General features: G+C 38.9%; 1 protein-coding gene across 26 annotated transcripts in view; it reads right to left on the reverse strand.

Moving 5' to 3' along the window:
- Window positions 1-21400, reverse strand: part of CEP112 (centrosomal protein 112) — a 416875-nt gene that overhangs the window by 388280 nt on the left and 7195 nt on the right. For 18 of the 26 annotated variants that reach the window (XM_019938648.3, XM_073796991.1, XM_073796992.1 and 15 more), the window contains exons 3-4: window positions 19031-19221; window positions 16898-17073 (exon numbers count right to left, since the gene is read on the reverse strand). In XM_019938648.3, the coding sequence (XP_019794207.2) occupies window positions 16898-17073; window positions 19031-19221 (367 nt within the window). Of the gene's footprint in view, window positions 1-15774; window positions 15827-16897; window positions 17074-19030; window positions 19222-21400 lie in introns of those variants that run through there. The other 8 variants (XM_019938653.3, XM_019938652.3, XM_033848299.2 and 5 more) reach the window with 7 other exon arrangements.

Here is a 21400-nt window from a genome sequence, read left to right on the forward strand (position 1 = left end):
TCTGGTCCTAGGCTTTTCTTTGTTGGAAGGTTTTTGAATACTGCTTCAATCTCCTTACTAGTTATAGGTCTGTTCTAGAAATAGAAATAGATTTTCTATTTCTTCATGATTCAGTCTTGGTAGACTGTGTTTCTAGGAAATTATCCACTTCATCTAGGCTACCCAATGTGTTGGTTTACGACTGCTCATTGTACTCACTTATAATGTTTTATTTCTGTAAAATCAGTTACAATGTCTCTTCTTTCATGTCTGATTTCAGTTGTCTTCTTTTTTTTCTAGTGGTTTCCATGATTTTCTCTAATGTTTTCCCATTTTCTGTTTTATTTCCTTTCTTCTGCTAGCTTCAGAGTTTGTTCTTTTCCTAGTTCCTTAAGATGTAAATTTAGGTTGTTGATGTCAGATTTTTCTTTTTTAATGTAAGATTTTACAACTATAAATTCCCCTCATAGCACTGCTTTCACTGCATCCCGTAAGTTTTGGTATGTTGTGTTTTCATTTTCATTTGTCTCAAGATATTTTCTGATTTCCCTTTTGATTTCTTTTTTGACTTCTTGACTATGAGTGTGTTATTTAATTTCCACATATTTATGAATTTTCCAGTTTTACTATTGATTCCTAGCTTCCCTACACTTTGATCAGCAAAGATACTCTGTATGATTTCAATCTTTTAAAATATATTAAAACTGGTTTTGTGGACTATCAAATGGTTTTATCCTGGAGAATATTCCATGTGCACTTGAGAAAAATGTATTCTACTGCTGTTGGATGGAATGTTCTCTATATATTGGTTTGGTCAAATTGGCCTGCAGTGTTGTTCAAGTCCTCTGTTTCTTTATGATCTTCTGATTGTTCTAACCATCACTGAATGTGTGGTACTGAAGTTTTCTTACCACTATTGTAGAGCTATTTCTCCCTCCATTCTGTTGATGTTTGACTCATATATTTAAGACTTCTGATGTTTGATGCATGTATGTGTATAACTGTTATATCTTCCTGGTTCATTGACCCTTTCATCATTATATAAGTTCATTCTTTGTCTCTTGTAACAGGTTATTACTTAATCTATTTCTTATAATACAAATCCACTCCTGCCCTCTTTTGGTTACTATTTGCATGGAATATCTTTTCCATCCTTTCACTTTCAACTTGGATGTGTCCTTAGATCTAAAGTGAGTCCCTTGTCCCTTGTAGGTAGCATATAGTTGGATATCATTTTATTCAACTGCCTTTGTAACCCTATAAAAAATAAAAAGTGGAGTTGTAAACCAGAATTACCATTCTACAGGTTTTTATATTTACCAATGTATTTCTCTCTTTTTATTTCATGAGTCTAACTAGAATTTATCAATTTTATTTAACTTAAAAAAAAAAACAATGTTTGCCTCCATTGACTTTATTGTTTTCCTGTTGCACTGATTTCCACTCTTATCTGTTTTATTTCCTTCCTTCTGCTTACACTGGATTCACTCAGCTCTTATTCTTCCATCTTCCAAAGGGAGAAGTTGTGACCACTGATTTTGGATTTTTCTTCTTTTCTGACACAAGCATTAAAAACTCTAAATTTCCCTCTAAGCTGCATCTCATAAATTTTGATATGTTGTATTTTCTTTATCATTTGGTTCAAAATTTCTATAAACCCTTGTGATTTCTTTCGTGACAAATAGGTTATTTAGAAGTGAGTTTTTTTAATTTATAAACGTTTGACGGCTTTTCTGGATGTACTATAATTGTTTCTTATTAAATTCCGATGAGATCAGAAAACATGCTCCGTGTGACTTCCATCCTTTGAGACCAACTGAATTTCTTTTACGACCCAGACGTGACTTATCCCGATGAACACACCATGTGCACTTGAAGAATGTGTAATCTGCACTTATTGGATGGGGTATTTCTTAGATGTCAACTAGGTTGAGGTAGCTCAGAGTATTGTTCAAATCTTCTAAATCCTTGTTGATTCTTTGGTCATGTTGCTCCATAATTCCTAAGAAAGGGATGTTAAAATCTGCAACAATGGCTGTAGATTTGTCTATGTCTCTCTTTAGCTCTTGTTACTTTTTGGTACATGTATTTTTTTTTTAAAACAGATCTTTACTGGAGTATAATTGCTTCACAATACTGTGTTAGTTTCTGTTGTACAACAAAGTGAATCAGCCATATGCATACATATATCCCCATATCTCCTCCCTCTTGCATCTCCCTCCCACCCTCCCTATCCCACCCCTCTAGGTCATCGCAAAGCACCGAGCTGATCTCCCTGTGCTATGCTGCTGCTTCCCACTAGCTAACTATTTTACATCCGGTAGTGTATATATGTCGATGCTGCTCTTACTTCGCCCCAGCTTTCCCCTCCCCACACTGTGTCCTCATGTTCATTCTCTACGTCTATGTCTTTATTCCTGCCCTGCCACTTGGTTCATCAGTACCATTTTTTTTTGGTTCCATATATATGTGTTACCATACAGTATTTGTTTGCCTCTTTCTGACTTACTTCACCCTGTATGACAGACTCTAGGTCCATCCACCTCACTACAAATAACTCAATTTCATTTCTTTTTATGGCTGAGTAATATTCCATTATATATATGTACCACATCTTCTTTATCCATTCATCTGTCGATGGACATTTAGGTTGCTTCCATGTCCTGGCTATTGTAAATAGTGCTGCAATGAACACTGTGGTACATGTCTCTTTTTGAATTATGGTTTTCTCAAGATATTTGCCCAGTAGTGGGATTGCTGGGTCATATGATAATTCTATTTTTAATGGAGCTGGGGGAATCAGGCTCCCCAATTTCAGACTATACCACAAAGCTACAGTAATCAAAACCGTATGGTACTAGCACAAAAACAGAAATATAGATCAACAGATAGAAAGCCCAGAGATAAACCCACTCACATATGGGCACCTAATTTACGACAAAGGAGGCAAGAACATATACTGGAGAAAAGACAGTGTCTTCAATAAGTGGTTCTGGGAAAACTGCACAGCTACATGTAAAAGAATGAAATTAGAACAGTACCTAACACCATACACAAAAATAAACTCAAAATGGATTAAAGACCTAAATATAAGACCAGATACTATAAAACTCTTAGAGGAAAACAAAGGAAAAGCATTCTTTGACATAAGCCACAGCAAGATCTTTTTTGACCCACTTCCTAGAGTAACAGAAATAAAAACAAAAATAAACAAATGGAACCTAATAAAACTTCAAACCTTTTGCACAGCAAAGGAAACCATAAACAAGATGAAAAGACAACCCTCAGAGTGGGAGAAAATATTTGCAAATGAAACAATGGACAAAGGATTAATCTCCAAAATATACAAACAGCTCATGGAGCTCAATATCAAAAAAAACAAACAATCCAGTTAAAAAATGGGCGGAAGACCTAAATAGACATTTCACCAAGGAAGACATACAGATGGCCAAAAGGCACATGAAAAGATGCTCAACATCACTAATTATTAGAGAAATGCAAATCAAAACTACAATGAGGTATCACCTCACACTGGTCAGAATGGCCATCATCAAAAAAATCTAGAAACAATAAATTCTGGAAAGGGTGTGGTGAAAAGGGAACCCTCCTGTACTGTTGGTAGGAATGTAAATTGATACAGCCACTATGGAGAACAGTATGGAGGTTCCTTTGCTACACGTATTTTTGAAGCTCTATTATTTGATGCATATACACTTATAACTGTTATGTCATGGTTATGAATTGACCCCTGTATCATTACAAAATGATTCTATTCATCTCTGGTAATTCTCCTTGTCTTAAAGTCTATTTTATCTGATATTTAATATGGCCATTCCAGCTTTCTTATGTTTGTTGCTCCCATTACACATCTCTTTACATCCTTTTAGTTTTAATTTACTTGTCCTTGTATGTATGTCTCTTACAGACAACATACAGTTTGTTCATGCTTTTTGATCCAGTCTAACAACCACTACCTTTAGATTAGAGTGTTGAGTCCATTTACATTTAACGTAATCACTGATATGGTTCTATTTACTCTGCCATTTTGCTACTGGTTTTACATTTGTCCCATCTTTCTTTGTTCCTGTTCTTTCTGCCCTACCTCCTTTGACTGTGTTCATTGACTATTTCATTGTATTCTGTTTTAATCCCTCTAGTTATATTTCTTTCTAGTTGTATGCCTATTATACTTTTAGTACTTGTCCGAGGTATGTGCTAGGCTAGCAGTCCCCGACCTTTTTGGCACCAGGGACCGGTTTTGTGGAGGGCAGTTTTTCCACGGACGGGGGGTGGGAGGGGAATGGTTCAGGTGATAATGTGACCGACGGGGAGCAGCAGATGAAGGTTGCTCACTTGCCCACCGCTCACCTCCTGCTGTGCGACCCGGTTCCTAACAGGCTGCAGACCGTTATCGGTCCATAGCCTGGGGGTTGGGGAACCCTGTGCCAGGCAATATCTAATATGCCTCCCAGTTATCCCAAAATCCCTTGTGTAATGCCCTTTTCTTGAGTGTGGACTGAACCTAGTGACTTACTTCTATTAACCAGAATCTGGCAAAAGTGATGGATTATCACTTCGAAAACTACCTTATGAAAACCCTCTGGCTTTGGGCTTCCCTGGTGGCGCAGTGGTTGAGAGTCCGCCTGCCAATGCAGGGGACACGGGTTCGTGCCCTGGTCCGGGAAGATCCCGCGTGCCACGGAGCGGCTGGGCCCGTGCGCCATGGCCGCTGAGCCTGCGCGTCCGGAGCCTGTGCTCCGCAACGGGAGAGGCCACAACAGTGAGAGGCCCGTGTACTGCAAAAAAAAAAAAAAAAAAAAAGACTCTGGCTTCCATCTTGCTTACTTCCTCTGATGGAAGCCAGCTGCCCTATTGTAGGCTGTCCTACAGAGAAGTCCAGAAGCAAGTAACTGGATGAGGCCTCTGGATGACAGCCATAGAAGACTGAGGGCCCCAAACCAAGAGCCCACATATAACTGAATCCTATTAAACACGTAAGTGAGAACAGAAATGGATTATCCCCTCAGTTAAACCTTCAACTGAGACCACAGTCTCAGCCAATATTTTGATTTCAGCTTTATAAGAGAACCTGAGCCAGAAAACTCAGCTATGCTCATGAAATAAATGTTTGTTGCTTTAAGCTGCTAAGATTTGGAATAATTTGTTACACAGCAATAGATAACTAATAATGATTTGGGTACATGGAAGTGAGGTGCTGCCTAAACATTCAGAAGTGTCTTTTGAACCAGGTAGTGGTCAGAGTCTAGAAGGATTTTCAGTAGTGTGCCAGAGAAACACGAAATTGACTTCAACAGGCTGTTAGTAGAAATCTGGAATTTGAGGACATTGCCAGTAAGGGCTCAAAAGGAAGTGAGAAATCCTTTTTATACAGTGGTAGAAAGCCACCCCATCATCTTCAATAACATGAGAAATAGAAAACGTGCCTAATGAATTGGGTGAGTGCTATAGCTAAGTAGATTTCCAAGCAAAGTATGTCTTGCTGCTTACAGTAAGATGCAAGAGGAGAGTAGTAAGTTAAGTGAAGGACAATTAAAGAAAAAGGAACTGGGGCTTCATGGTTTTAAAAATTCTCCGTCTCTCCAGAGGCAAAACATGAGCAATTAAGAAATGGCACCAAGCTAAGTTTGCGCACTGCCGAGAGATTAAGCCAACAGTACAAATCAACAACCTTTTGTTAAGATCAAAAAGATCAGGGCTTCCCTGGTGGCACAGTGGTTAAGAATCAGCCTGCCAATGCAGGGGACATGGGTTCGAACCCTGGTCCAGGAAGATCCCACATGCCGCGGAGCAACCAAGCCCATGCAACGTAACTACGGAGCCTGCGCTCTAGAGCCCATGAGCCACAACTACTGAAGCCTGTGCACCTAAAGCCCATGCTCCACAACAAGAGAAGCCACCACAACGAGAAGCCCGTGCACTGCAACGAAGAGTAGCCCCGGCTCGCCGCAACTAGAGAAAGCCCTCACACAGCAACGAAGACCCAATGCAGCCAAAAATAAAATAAATAAATAAATTTATTTTTTTTAAAAAAAGATCAAAGGTGGTACATCAGAGTACACAGAAAATACCAAGAGTTGAGGATGTGAAGTTGAGGATGTGAAGAAACTGGAACACTCATATTGCTAATGGGGATGTCAAATGGTACTATTTTGGAAAATGGTTTGATTCCCTAAAAAAGTTAAAAATACACTTACCACACAACCCACTGCTAGATATCTACACAAAAGAAATGAAAAACACATGTCCAAACAAAAATATGTATATGAATGTCCATAGCAGCATTATTCAGAATAATTAAAAACTGGTAACAATCCAAATATCTATTAACAAGTCAGTGGATAAACAAATGTAATATACTCATCAGTGAAATACCATTCAGGAATAAAAAGGAATGAATTACTGATACATGCCACATGAACTTCAAAAACAATAACCAGATGCATAAGACTACATAATTCATGATTCCACTCATATGTAACTTCTAGAAAAGGCAAAACTATAGTGACAGAGAGCAGAGCATTGCTTGCCTGGGGCTTGGAGTAATTCCATATTATAAAGATATTAATTCTTCCCAAGTTGATCTACAGACTCAATGCATTCTCAATCAAAATCTCAACAGGGGCATGTGTATGTGTGTTATTAAAACTGGCAAGATAATTCTAGAATTTATATGGGAATGCAAAGAACCAAAAAGAGTCAAGGCAGTCTTAAAGAAGAAGAAACCTGGAGTGCATGCACTGCACTACCAAAAATCAAGACTTTATTTTAAAGCCACAGTAACTAAGGCAGCGTGGTTAGTATTAGTACACACAGAGAGAGACCATCGGAGGAGACAAGGGTCCAGAAACCCACACAAGTAAGATTTTCTGGTTTACAATAATGGTGTCAACTATAGTAGTGGGGAAAAATAGCTTTTTTAAATGATACTGGGTCAGATGGCTATCATTTATCCACAGGAGGGGTGGGGGGATGACCCCTACATCACTTCATACATAAGAATCAACTCCAGATATAGCACATATCCAAATGAGAAAGGTAAAATAAGGAAGCTTCTAGAAGGTATCCCCATGATCTTGAGACAGGCAAGGTAAGAAATCTTAAACAGGACACACGCAAAAAAGAATATCAGAGATGACTGACTAAAAATAATTATATTATAATTAAATATTGTTCAACAGAACATACCAGTGAACGTGGGAGAAGACATTTGCCATACATGTATCAAAGAATTTGTTTCCAGAATATATAAAGAGTTGCAACAAATCAACGGAGAAAAGACTGACAAACCATTTTTATTAAAATGGGAACAAACAGGAACTTCACAAAAGAAGATACCCAAATGGTCAACAGGCATAGAAAAGTGTGCTCAATATCATTAGTCATGAGGGAAAATGCAAATTAAAACTCACATGTACCAGACTAGAATTGCTGAAGCTAAAAGAAACTGAACAACCAAGTACTGGTAAAGACGATGAGCCACAGACTTTGAAAGCCTTCCTGGTGGAAATGTAAATTGCTATAACCATTTTGGAAAACTCTTTGGCAGCATCTACCATAATTACACTTCCAAGTCAACACAGTATACATATGTGCACTAGAAGACGTGTGAAAGAATGTTCACAGGATTATTTGTAATAGCTAGAAGCTCGGACAACCCCAAACATCCAACAATGGCAGAATGGAAATAAAAATGTGATATATTCACACAGTAATCAAAGAAAAATCCATTGCTAAATGCAACAACATGGATCAATCTCACTACATAATGCTGAACAAAAGAAGCTGGAAAAAAGTGAAAATACTTTATGAACCAAAAACTAACCTATGTTGATATAATGCAAAATAGTGGTCACCTTTTGCGGGGATGATAAATGACTGGGAGGGAGCGAGAGAGAGGTTTCTGGAGAGCTGGTCATGTTCTCTATGTTGATCTAAGCAAAGAAATGATCAACACAGAATACAGAGCGCTGGCCTTTCAGGACAAGGGGGAGGAGGCACGGCCGAAGGTCTCCTGGAGCAGTGATGTGCTATTTCTTGGCTGGGTTAGCAGCATAGGGACGTTTATTTTCTAACTGCTCTTTAAACTGTACCTGTCATTTTCATACACTTTTTACATATATGCTATGTTTCACAGAGGTAAAACTTTTTAAGAGTAATACAACTACTGCCTTATAAATCAGAAAACTAAAATGAGAACTAACTTCAGATTTCACATCTGTGCATTCATCTGAGCAGCAAGTAATACTGTTATATACCATCTGCGAAATAGTTTTCTTACGGTATTGCTAAATATCAATGAAACATAAAAATAATTAGCAACAATTAATACCGCAGTAAAGTATCAAATAACACTGAAAATAAGAAAATGAAAATAACTTCCACGGATCCACAATATATTTATTTTAATATTTCAAAGAGAACTTTATTAGGAATAAAAAAAAACAAAACTAAATTTTAAATAAATGAGAAGCTTGACCAAACCAAAAAATGATCAGAGATTCATAAACTTTTTAAGACTTTGTATTTTTCCCCATTTCCTACTTTAAAATAACACATTTGATTTTAAAATTAAAAACCAGCTTTAAAAGTCACTCATTTAAATCAACGTTTATTAATATATCTCTGGTTTAATAGTATCAACACTCAAGAGAGTATTTTAATTCCCTCTAAGTTTTACAACACATATAAGCTTACTGTCATCCTTTTTTGTTTAAAAGAACAATCAGAACTAAACTGTTCAATATTATGATCTCACAAAAAGAAACTTGCTTGTGAAACAAAGAGATACTTATTACAAAGCCCCACTCGTTAAAAAATTCCAAAAAGTTAGAAGTGACTAAATTTGTCAAAAATCTGACTCAATGAAAAAAAAGCCTAAAAGAAATGCAAGGCCATTATTTTCAAAGCTATTCCATCTCAGTTACAAATTGCTGTCACTTGGCCTTGCCTTGGTAGATACCTAAGAACGATATTTAATTAGCACATCACTGTTGAAAATTAATGAGCAGCTAAGTGGTCCCATGAGGGTGTGAAACATACTGTTCTATTGAGGATCCTAAGAAAGTTTCCATCCCTTGTTTATGAAGCAGTCTTACCCCTAGAGCTCAAGGTTAAACATCTGCCTAACAAGTGTCCATTCTGGCAAAAAGACCAAGTTAATCACATTTGTTCCTCACTAAACGTTCTCTCCAAACACAATGATGAAAAAGATTGACTTTTCTTTCATTAATTTAAGAAAAATGATTAATTTTTCTTTCTTCCAAAAAGACCTGTTGGGGAGAGGTCCTCTTAAACCTTAGACTGACCAACAGGAAGCTACCAGATACTGATCACAGGCGATCCTCACCAAAGAAGGGAGATACCCAGGAAGTGCAGTAAGCACACAGCACAGGTCTTTCCCGGGGGCAGAGGCAGTTTAGATGCACCAACACCCACCTCCCACTGCCCACCTAGACAGCAGCTCTCCACCTGGCAGGAAGACCCAGGTCTAGAACTCCAAGCCCCACTTGGTAGCCCCTAATCACATATGGCTACCTGAACTAATTAAAACCCCAAATTCAATTCCTCAGCCACAGTAGCCACACTGCAAGTGCTCAGCAGTCACATGTGAATAGTGGCTGCGATACTGGACAGCACAGCTGCGGAACATTCCCACCACTGCGGGATGCTGTATTACACTGCTGCAGAATATACGTAGTATACGTATGGAACGAAGATACGTAATGTACTAGTGCAGAATGTATCTTTGCCTAATCAACAGGGCAATTCTTAAATAAAATGAATGTACTTTTTGTGAATAATATTTAAGGATGTTTTACTACATGTAACCCTAACCATAATTATCTATGCCAATGGACATAAAGAAATCCTAGGAAGGAAAGGTAATGATAAGCTCCCCTGTAAATTCATCCAACAATTTAGAAGCAGAGGCTATTTATAGGTCAGTGCCATTTACATATAGAAATGGAGTTTAACAAATTTAAAAGATTCTATCTACTATAGTTGAGTATACAGACTAAAAATTAAATCAATATTTTTAAAGTGAAAACTGTTTTTTCACACAGATCAACATACTCAACCATAAGTACATTTTTTCATTATACTTGGTCACCATCTGCTGGCGATGTTCTTAAACTGTACCAGCACAGGAAACGCTGGCTGTACTGGGAGACATTTTTAAAGGACACAGTCCCCGCTCTTCGCCACAATGCATTCCTGGAAAACCACATCATAAAGAGGCTCACTGTAAAGCAAATCATATTTTCCATAAGGGCAGGACTATAATTAGATTCTTCATTCCAAACTGAAATCTGGCACCAAATAACCCATGGAAAGATCTCATTAAAGCAAGATGCACAAATTATAGTCCTCTACACTCATGTAAAATAGGATAATTATTCTCCAAGTCCTTTCTTAAAGGTATGAACATATTTGTTATTTGAAGGATACAACATAAATCAAAAGATAAAACTTTAATTTATGTAAAATTAACCTAAATCTAATATGGTAAAAGTCATATATAATAAATAATAATTCTGCTTGCATGCTCCTAGAATTCTTAAGCAATCTGGATGATGACTCTTTATAAAGTGGCATCTGAGGAAATGTAAACAACTGCTGCCTTCTTTCTCAGCAGTGAAGTCCTCTAAAATAAGCAGCATTGTCTCTCCTCCACCGTGAAGCAGTGTTTAAAGGTCGGCATTGATTCCACATCTCTCCTCTTTGCTTTCTCCTAACTCGTAACTCTTAACCAAAGTTTCCAGTAGAAACAATAAGGGGTATTACATCATTCTTTTACATCGTCCCCTATCCCAGAACCTAACTACACTCTGGTGATAAGCTACCAGACCACATCATACTTGACTGAAAAGCTATAAAAATAATTACAAGCCATTAAAAAGAAGCTTCAGGGCTTCCCCGGTGGTGCAGTGGTTGAGAGTCCGCCTGCCGATGCAGGGGACACGGGTTCGTGCCCTGGTCCGGGGGGATCCCACATGCCACGGAGCGGCTGGGCCCGTGAGCCATGGCCACTGGACCTGTGCGTCCGGAGCCTGTGCTCCGCAACGGGAGAGGCCACAACAGTGAGAGGCCGGCGTACCGCAAAAAAAAAAAAAAAAAAAAAAAAAAAAAAAGAAGCTTCAAAACATTTTTCACAGAACAGGAGGACAAAATAAAATCTATTACCTTTGTGTCTGTCTTTGGGATAATGCACAGAAAAAAGCACAGAGAGACGACAAGAACTGAAGTCTAATGTCACTTAGGCAGCTTCTAATACACGCTGTGATAAAATGTTTAAAAACAGGGCCAGCCACACTGTGTTCCCTCTATCCTGGAAAAGGGGGCTTGCTGAGTTATCTAAATAAAGACTGATTCAAAACCTCTTTTATTTTATTTTTACTTTATTTTTTTATTTCTTTGGCCACGCTGCGTGGCTTTCAAGATCTGTTTCCTGACCAGGGATTGAACCCGGGGCCCCAGCAGTGGACGCACTGCGTCCTAACCACCGGACCACCAAGGAACTCCCAAAAGCCTCTTCTAAAATACTATTACCTCTCTTTATTCTGAGAGTGTGCAGGAATCATACTTACAATCTGAACTTTTCTGCATAGCATTAATTTCTTTCTCTCAGAAACACAGAATGACTTTTAGGAACTGAAAATAATTAATGACCAATGGACCTTAAGACAATACCCTTTGGGAAGATTAAATAATGAGAGAAGCAAAAGAGCAGTCACTCTAACAAGCAAGCCCCTGTGTGGCCTGTTAAAGTAACCATCCCCGCACCACTGATGATGGCGTTAGCAACAGCCAGCACTTCCACAGGTCCCGGGTCAGAAGCTCGACGTGCAGTATGCACTTCACCCACACGACTCTGACGTTAGTACTACCCCCATCTCCAACTTACAGAGACGAAACTGGGGTTTAGAGAAAGTAAGTAAGCTGCCTGAGGACACATGGTTGCCAAGTGTCAGAAGTGATATCTGAGCAAAGGCAAACTGCCTCATTTCAGCTCAACCTAGAAATAACCAAGAACAAAGGTATAGTCGCCCAAGATTGCTAACACAGCTCAAGTGGAGAAAAAATGTTTGCTGCATAAAGTACTCATGCCTACATGGAACACCAGAAAGAATATGGGGTCTGGAATCACAAAGACCTAGATTCCAATACTGAATCCATCACTGGGAAAGTTTATTGACCTTACTGAAGCTGTTACCTCATCAATAAATACAAAGGGCAATTTTGTCAACCTCACAGAACTACAGACAGGATGCAATCAGATAACTTACAAAAGATTTCTAGAAGAGTATTTAGCATACAGTAGGTGCTCCATAAACGTACAACTTGCCTCACTTGGTTCCTATTTTAACAAACTAGAAATACAAGTGAAATCCACAAACACTGAGACTGTTCATTGGGAAAATTTCATTCTTATGTTTAAATCTGTATATTTGCTATATATGGTTAGATTTATTAACGTGCGTAACTATTGTAAATAGTGTGTATGCCCAAGCTTTTTAATAAGATAGTGTTTTGGAAGGCAACCTGACACCATCTATCAAAAAATGTGTGATTATTAAAAATAACATAGACATGTGTACAAAAAATTTTTGAACTTTTCACACCAGATTACTCCCACTCCCTAAAGGTAAAACAGTTTCGTATGTGGCACCCAGAAATATTCCATGCACGCGTACCCATACGTATCCATATATCCTCTTTAAAATACACACCACACACACACACACACACACACACAAATGGAAGCTTACTACACTTTTATGTACTTCTTTTGAACTTTATACATCTTAGAGATCATTCCATACTAGCCCATATATTTTTGTTACCATTGCACAAGGTGTTGAACCTACTAATAGTCCCACCAACAGCTCACCCATTAAATGTTTTACTGTGCCCAGCTACAGCATCACTAATAGCCCAAACACACACAGGCGCATGATGATATATGCACCAGGAAGTTAACTAAGGCGTTCTTTTAACACTAAAGAATCAAAAGCAACGAGACGGGTGAGTTACAGTAAATCTATGCTATGGATTATTATCTGTGATGAAAAAGATTACACAGGTTACATGACACAGGATTAAGACACAGTTAAGTGACAAAAGAATAATACATGTAGTACAAGCCAACTTATTTTTATTTTTTATTTTTTTTTGCAGTACACGGGCCTCTCACTGTTGTGGTCTCTCCCGTTGCGGAGCACAGGCTCCGGACGCGCAGGCTCAGCGGCCATGGCTCACGGGCCCAGCCGCTCCGCGGCATGTGGGATCCTCCCGGCCCGGGGCACGAACCCGTGTCCCCTGCATCGGCAGGCGGACTCTCAACCACTGCGCCACCAGGGAAGCCCTATAATTTTTAATTACCTACGTGTGGGTATGTGTGTACTATGGAATGATACACACCAAACTGTTGATGCCAACTACCTCTCGTGAGGGAAGTGAAGCAAGAACATGGAGGGAAGGACTCTTTTTACCCTTCATAGTTCTACACTGAGGTTTTTACAAAGAGCGTGCATCATATATAGACTGTATAATTTTCTAAAATGAGGATAAAAACTGTATCAGTCATCTATTGCTGCATAACCAATTACCACAGACATAACAGCTTTAAACAACACATACATTTTCTCATAGTTGCTGTGGGTCAGAAGTGCAGCTGCAGCCGAGCTCAGTCCTCTGCTTAAGGCCACACAAGGCTGCAATCAGGGTTTGCCCAGAGCTGGGTTCTCATCCGGAGACTCAATGAGGGAAGAATCTGCTTCCCCACTGTCACGGTTGTCAGCAGCTTCCGTTCCTTCTGGATATGGGATTCACGGCAGCCTGCTTCTTCAAGCCAGCAAGGAAAAGACAGCAAGCCTCCAGAGCCAGTCTGCCAGCAGGGCAGAGTCTTATGTATCGCAATGTATTCATGGACGTGACAGCCCATCACCACTGCCATACTCTATTGGTTAGAAGCCACTCACAGGTCCTGCCCACACTCAAGGAGGAAGGACTGTACAAGGCTGTCAACACCCAGAGCAGGATCTCAGGGCCACCTGAAACTCTGTGTACCACAAAGACAATCAGGATCTTTACCATCTCTCAATGGTAAGCACCTGAAAGATGACTGGGAAGTCATTTATATGGATGTATCTCATGGTTGTCTAAATGAAATTAACCAAACTGTACAGGCAGGAGATCTATGTCTATGGTCTCATTAGTAACACTTTGTAAAACCATGCTCCAAGTTCAAATATAATTCAAGTATTTCATTGTCAAGAAAGGAAGCAGCTATTTGACATTAAATACAATAAAAGATCTCTAATAAAATGGCAAGGCAATTTGGAAAGTGGTTTTTATAAAATAAACCATGGGTAATAACATAAGCTTACACCAAGAACTATGAAAAAGGAAAAAACCAGGACAGGACTAGTTATGTGTTGAAACTGTCTGAAGTGAAATGCTAAGTTTACTAGTGTGCAATGTGTATTTGGTGGAAAAAAGCATGATAATAAGCCTGACAGATACGACCTCGTCATACTTCTAATGTGTCTGGAATGAGGCTGCATGCCGTATCCTACAGGAAGAATAAAGGTGAAGGGCAGGTGCCGTCTCTGTTGAATAGGGTCCTAACAAAGGGGCTTCAGAAGGACTCTGCATCTTTAATAATATAAAAAGGCTAGGACACAAACAGCATAATCTAAAATGCCATGAGAAATACTTCACATACAAAAAGGTCTAAGTAAAGCAGGATTTTATAAAGTGATCAAAACAGAAACACTAAGGGGGAAGATCTTTTAAGATTAAAGAGGATGTTCAAAGGACAAGTTGAAGTGGTTGTAACATTTATGAGGCAGCATTAAACTTCAGTTCTAAGTAACAATAAATTATTCACTACAAAAACATACATGTGTCAAATATTATAAGCCTCTTAAACTTTTTAAACAATTCCTTGCAGAACGGAGCAGATGTATTAGGTCAACACGAGCAGATTCTAACTTTTTCAGCAGCACAGTATGACCACTCAGAGCAAAGGAACAACTTCAGAAAAAAATATGAAGACAGACCATCAATAGATTCCACCACCACTACTGATCTGATCTCACACATTTTGTATCCGGTCTTAAATCAATTGTATTGCCTTTAGATGAAGTAAATGTTAGTTTTACTTTTAAGTGCCTTCATGTACATAAAATTACAAATATCTGTTAATTAATGTACATGCAAATTAAAATTTTTAAATAGATCAAGTTAAGTTAAGAGAAGCATGTAAGTAAAGATACCCCTGAGAAGTTTTGTTTTTGCAGCCCTACTTGGCCTTGGCCTTAGTGAAATTCTAACACTTGACTAGAAAGAGACTTGCCTTTTCCAGTTCCTTCATTGCCTTTACTAATTGCATTGTTAAAAATATAAAAAGGTTAGGACACAAACAGGGCATCTCTGTAGCCTATAACCACACATCCCTTAACTTCTTCTAAAATTTATCCTTCCCTCAACTTTTTCTAACAGTACTTTTTGCAAATCCTTGTGAGCCATTCTCTCTGCCACAATATGCCTGCCTCAAAGCGGCTGTGTCCAGAATAAATTCAGTGTGTGGCAGTGCCTAACAGCCCTTTCACTGACTCATGTAGGCACTCACCAAAAACTAAGACTCACACCGTTGGTCACAGGTGCCCACCCAGGGCCAGGCCCTGGAAATACCGTGCAGACAGGAAGAACACTGTCCCTGCCTCAGTCTCTGTAACGAGACCACAATCTCCTTACACCCCAACTTACCGCTACACAGCTAACAAAAATTCCAGTCACACCTCTTCTGCTTCTGAATCTCCTAGGAAGGCAAAAATTAGTATTTAACACCGCCTGCTTTGGACTCATCTATTCATTCCTTTTCACTCTTCCGAAACATGTACTTAATTATATCACCTCTTCCTGTTCCATATTAATTTGTTTCCCCTTTCTAATAAAAAAATTTCATATGGACTGGATCTCTTGCTTTCTGTTCACCTGTTCTTTTCCACCATAATACCTGAGGTCTGAAAAACATAACCAGACTATATCAACTACGAAGACACTTCAAATTACTAATAAGATTTCTGTATCTTTTAAGGAATAAACCAAAAAAAATTATAGCAGAAAAGAAAGATTACATATCCATAACCTATTCAAATTCCAAAAATTAAAATTACCAAGAGAATGGTGAGGAGTAATGTATGAATTGACACTGTCCAATACTTTAACATTTCAGGGAACATGCCAAAGGTAAAACTCAGAATCTGATAGAAGTCCAATTTCAATCTACCCATCCTAAAGGCCAAAAGTCATACTACAACAACTGTTTTATTGTGTACTTAACAAACTTAGAAGTTCACGTTTATTTGTACTAAAAATCCTATTTAAGCTTAGTACTCTAGTAAGAAAGCACAGTTTAATAGGGTTTATGTTTGCATTCATTGTTTTATTAAATCAAAACGAACACTGTTCAATGAGGGGAAGGACAGAAGTTCAAGCATAAGCTTCAGGAGGATATGGAGGATGTTATATTTGGTTGGAGTCAGTGAAATGTCCTGAATTCACGCTTGTCATAAAGGGAAACAGAGAACTGTGTCATTTAAAGATTTTCAGGCACCACTTTCCAAGCAGTGGACTAGATAGAAATATTTAACATATATCCAAAAAGCAGCTAAAAACATACTATAATCTTGAATACACAACAAATGGAAAAGCAAAACTGTTATTTTAACTATACAACATTCCTTCATAGCCCTCAACTTCATAGCAAAAATATAAAGTAAACCAACTGCTTACCATAAAAAAAACATGGAAAAATGGAATGTACTAACCAGTTCCAAAGATGGGCTAAATAATGAAACACACTTGAAACCCCAAGTTCATGGCGTACCTCTGGACATGGGTCGGCGACTGTACCAAAGAGCAATCTTCTCCAGAAGAGAGCGTCCGTGACTCGCTGAGTCTGTGCTCACCGTTCCCCAGCTCGCCCATCACCCAGTCTGGTAATCCTTCTGGGCTGGACAATCCTTTGGCTTGTGCTGGATTTGGTTCATCAAAATAGATGGACTGATTTTTAAAAATTAGAAAAATTATTCTTTCAAAATGTACTATATGAGATAATCAGTTAAGATTTCCATCAAGTTTAGTGACAATCTTTCAAATACTCAAATTCAATTACATAAAAATATATAAAAATGTATCATTCAATGAAATATTAAAATACATAAAATGGATAACTTATTTACATTTTAGTTATGTTGTGCTGTATAAGAAATCTGATAAATGATAAAATTACATGACAGATACATCTGATAATAATGATTTATATTACAAAAGGAATATTAGCTGTATGAAAAGATAAGTGAAAAGTTCTTTTTAAATCATGTGCTCTCCTATTTCTTTCTGTGATCATTAACTACTCTGCACGCGCGCACACGCACACACACACACACACACACACACACACATCAGTAGGCAGAGAAACCAAAATCAATAAAAACCAGAAATAAAAGTTTCTGGTCATCCTGCAGTATCCCACAAGCTAGATGAAAAATACAAGACAGGTCTCTAGGCCTTTACATTACTAACATTAGTAAAATAAAGCCCTTTCCTACAATTCCATAAAATGAGTGTGAAAGGGAAAGCATGATACAATACACTCATATTTCAACATCTGCATGTGTTTCAGAAAATGTTCTACCTTCGGTCATTAAGAATAGATGGGGGCTTCCCTGGTGGCGCAGTGGTTGAGAGTCCACCTGCCAATGCAGGGGACACGGGTTCGTGTCCTGGTGTGGGAGGATCCCACATGCCGCGGAGCGGCTGGGCCCGTGAGCCATGGCTGCTGAGCCTGCGCGTCCGGAGCCTGTGCTCCGCAGCAGGAGAGGCCACAACAGTGAGAGGCCTGCGTACAGCAAAAAGGAAAAAAAAAAAAAAAAAAAGAATAGATGGGCTGGGACTTCCCTGGTGGCGCAGTGGTTAAGAATCCGCCTGCCAATACAGGGGACACGGGTTCAAGCCCTGGTCCAGGAAGATCCCACATGCCGCGAAGCAACTAAGCCCGTGCACCACAACTACTGAGCCTGTGCTCTAGAGCCCGCAAGCCACAACTACTGAACCCACGCGCCACAACTACTGAAGCCCGGGTGCCTAGAGCCCGTGCTCTGCAAGAAGAGAAGCCACCGCAATGAGAAGCCCACGCACCGCAACAAAGAGAAGCCCCCACTCGCCGCAACGAGAGAAAGCCCACGTGCAGCAACAAAGACCCAACACAGCCAAAAGATAATAAAAAAAACAAAACAAGAATCCGCCTGCCAATGCAGGGGACACGATGGTCTGGGAAGATCCCACATGCAGCAGAGAAACTAAGCCCATGCACCACAACTACTGAGTCTGCGCTCTAGAGCCCGCAAGCCACAACTACTGAGCCCGCGTGCCACAGCTACTGAAGCCCGTGCACCTAGAGCCCGTGCTCTGCAACAAAAGAAGCCACCACAATGAGAAGCCTGCGCACCGTAACGAAGAGTAGCCCCCGCTCGCTGCAACTAGAGAAAGCCCACGCGCAGCAACGAAGACCCAACGCAGCCAAAAATAAATAAATAAATAATAAATTTTTCTAAAAAACTTTAAAAAAAAGTAATTCAATCCAACCTCTCGTTACATTAAATAATACATACAGAAGAGCTTAATAAACTAGAATTTACTGACATCCATAAATTATTACATAATCCAGTGAAAATTAGTGGAAAATTAAGGCCCAATATTTAAAAATTCATTTTAATGTTTTTAGAAATATTGTAGAATTCTGGAGGATGACTAAATCAATTAAGTATGGTTCCATTAGAGCTCAATATCTGATTTCCATTCAAGGTGGAAAAAAACTGAATCAGGGAGTAAAACAATAGTTTTAGCTAACATATTTTCTAGGACTTGTAGCTTAATAATATGACCATTCCCAAATGGGATGATAAATTGACACTTTTAGAGAAACAAACGAATGCATCTTTTGGTCAAAGACACCTACCATGTATGAAGGTAAAGTTTTCAGCGTCCCTGGCTCAGGGCGGTGAGTGAAAGGGCCCTCGAGAGCCCCTCGCCTGAGCATGTGTAGTAAGAGCTTTGCGTACAGATTCCGATTCCTCCTGCCTGTGACCCCTGCTCCTGTTCCTGAAGGCTCACACAGTTTTCTAATCCAAAGTGCACACCTCTGCCGCTCTAGAAATACACAGGAGCTGTTAGAGACTTGAGTTTTCAAAAAATAAAACATTACATTAAAGACCCATAAAACATCTGCTCTAGTCTGCAGCAGGGATTGGCTGACAGCGAATATTTTAGGTTTTGCAGCCGTATGATATCTACCCAACTCTGCCGCTGTAGCATGAAAGCAGCCACACACCATTCACACCACACGTCACCAAATGGTTATGGCTGTTTTCTAATAAAACTTTATAAAAAAGGCAGCAGCCTGGATGTGGCCCAGGGGCTACAGTTTGCCAACCCACCCTGGTCTAGAGTTTAACTTTAAACTAGTAATAAGATCTCAGGATTGCTACCAAATAAATCTGAGACAAAAACGTTGCTGTTCGCATAGCAAAGGGAGATCAGATCGGTGCTTTGTGACCGCCTGGAGGGGTGGGGTAGGGAGGGTGGGAGGGAGGGAGACACAAGAGGGAAGAGATATGGGAACATATGTATATGTATAACTGATTCACTTTGTTATAAAGCAGAAACTAACACACCATTGTAAAGCAATTATACCCCAATAAAGATGTTTAAAAAAAAAAAAGGTTGCTGTAAAACCATCTCTAAAATAATTTCCGTTGTGTTGAAAAATCTTTCTGTAATTCTCATTACACAAACCAAGAGAGAGAGAATGCAATCTTATTTAGCATTTTAAACCTAATCTAAAATTGAATCTCAAATGTTTTATTTATTAAACTGGTAATCTTCAGGGATTTGTGGATGATTTATTTAGGAATTTCTTTTAACCTCTCTAAAAACAATTGAGGGTTACATATTCACATGTAATTTTGAAAAATAATTATCCCTTTAAAAGCTACCTTAAAAATGTAGCACAGTTTAATCCACATATAATGACCTATTGATTATCTTATCTTACCACGACACAGAATTGTTTTTAGGTCTCAGGAAAACCATTTTGACATTAATCTTTTATCAGTCTAACTCAATTTGAGGATTATATATCTAACACAAATCATAAATCTGCTTCAATGTCTTAGTTTCTAAAGGTCATATTCATTTATTGTTTTACCTACAAAAATCCCTGGGGCAGATTTACCACTTTGCTCATACTGGATTTATCACTACATGTATGAAAGGTAGTCTCTAAATAACTTTTGTATTTTTAGCTTTGAAAATTATATAATCACAAAACAAACTTCTTGAAATATCAGGTGTACTTTGTGCAAAAAGAAAATACAAACTAAAGCGGATAAACTTAAGCAAACAGTTTTTCAAACTATATGTTTATACGCCCTGCAGCAAACTGAGATCCATATAATAGTCGGTGAATACAACTTAGTACAACAATCCAGCTAGCGAAAAAAATTAATTCCTCTATTTAAAATAATGGCGAAAACCATTATCAAAAGTAGAATTTAACTATAATGAAATTTAAGTTATTATGAATGTTCAGGTTCTTGACTGGGATGTGAGTGTCTGAGCATTCATTATGAATTAATTACATAAAAGAGGGTCAGGGATGTACCAATACATACTGACAATGAGTCATGAACCAAAGATCACAATTAATCCAATTCTATGTACCCCAAATCCCTTCTTAAAAGAAGATGAGGGACTTCCCTGGTGGCGCAGTGGTTAAGAATCTGCCTGCCAATGCAGGGGTCATGGGTTCGAGCCCTGGTCCGGGAAGATCCCACATGCCGTGGAGCAACTAAGCCCGTGCCCCACAACTACTGAGCCTGCGCTCTAGAGCGCGCGAGTCACAACTACTGAAGCCCGCGCACCTAGCACCCGTGCTCCACAAGAGAAGCCACTGCAATGAGAAGTCACCCCAAGAAGCCCACGCGCCACAAGGAAGAGTAGCTCCCACTCGCCCCAACTAGAGAAAGCCCATGTGCAGCAACAAAGACCCAATGCAGCCGAAAATAAATAAATTAATTTTTAAAAAGTGATACTGCATCTTTAAAAAAAAAAGATGACATATGAGGATAGTCTGAAGTACATTTATAATGAGAGATTTTAATATACACTTATGCTAATCAGCAGATCTAAGACAAGAAGGAAAAAAAGGCACTGAGTATCAGAAGAGGACACAGCATAGAAATATCATTAAATACTAATTCAACTAATCGTGAATGAGCCACGGGACAGGAAATATTCATTTTAAGAAAAGCAGAAGAAGAAAGAAGAG

Source organism: Tursiops truncatus, chromosome 20, assembly GCF_011762595.2.
Source record: "Tursiops truncatus isolate mTurTru1 chromosome 20, mTurTru1.mat.Y, whole genome shotgun sequence".
In the NCBI taxonomy this organism is placed as follows: domain Eukaryota; kingdom Metazoa; phylum Chordata; class Mammalia; order Artiodactyla; family Delphinidae; genus Tursiops; species Tursiops truncatus.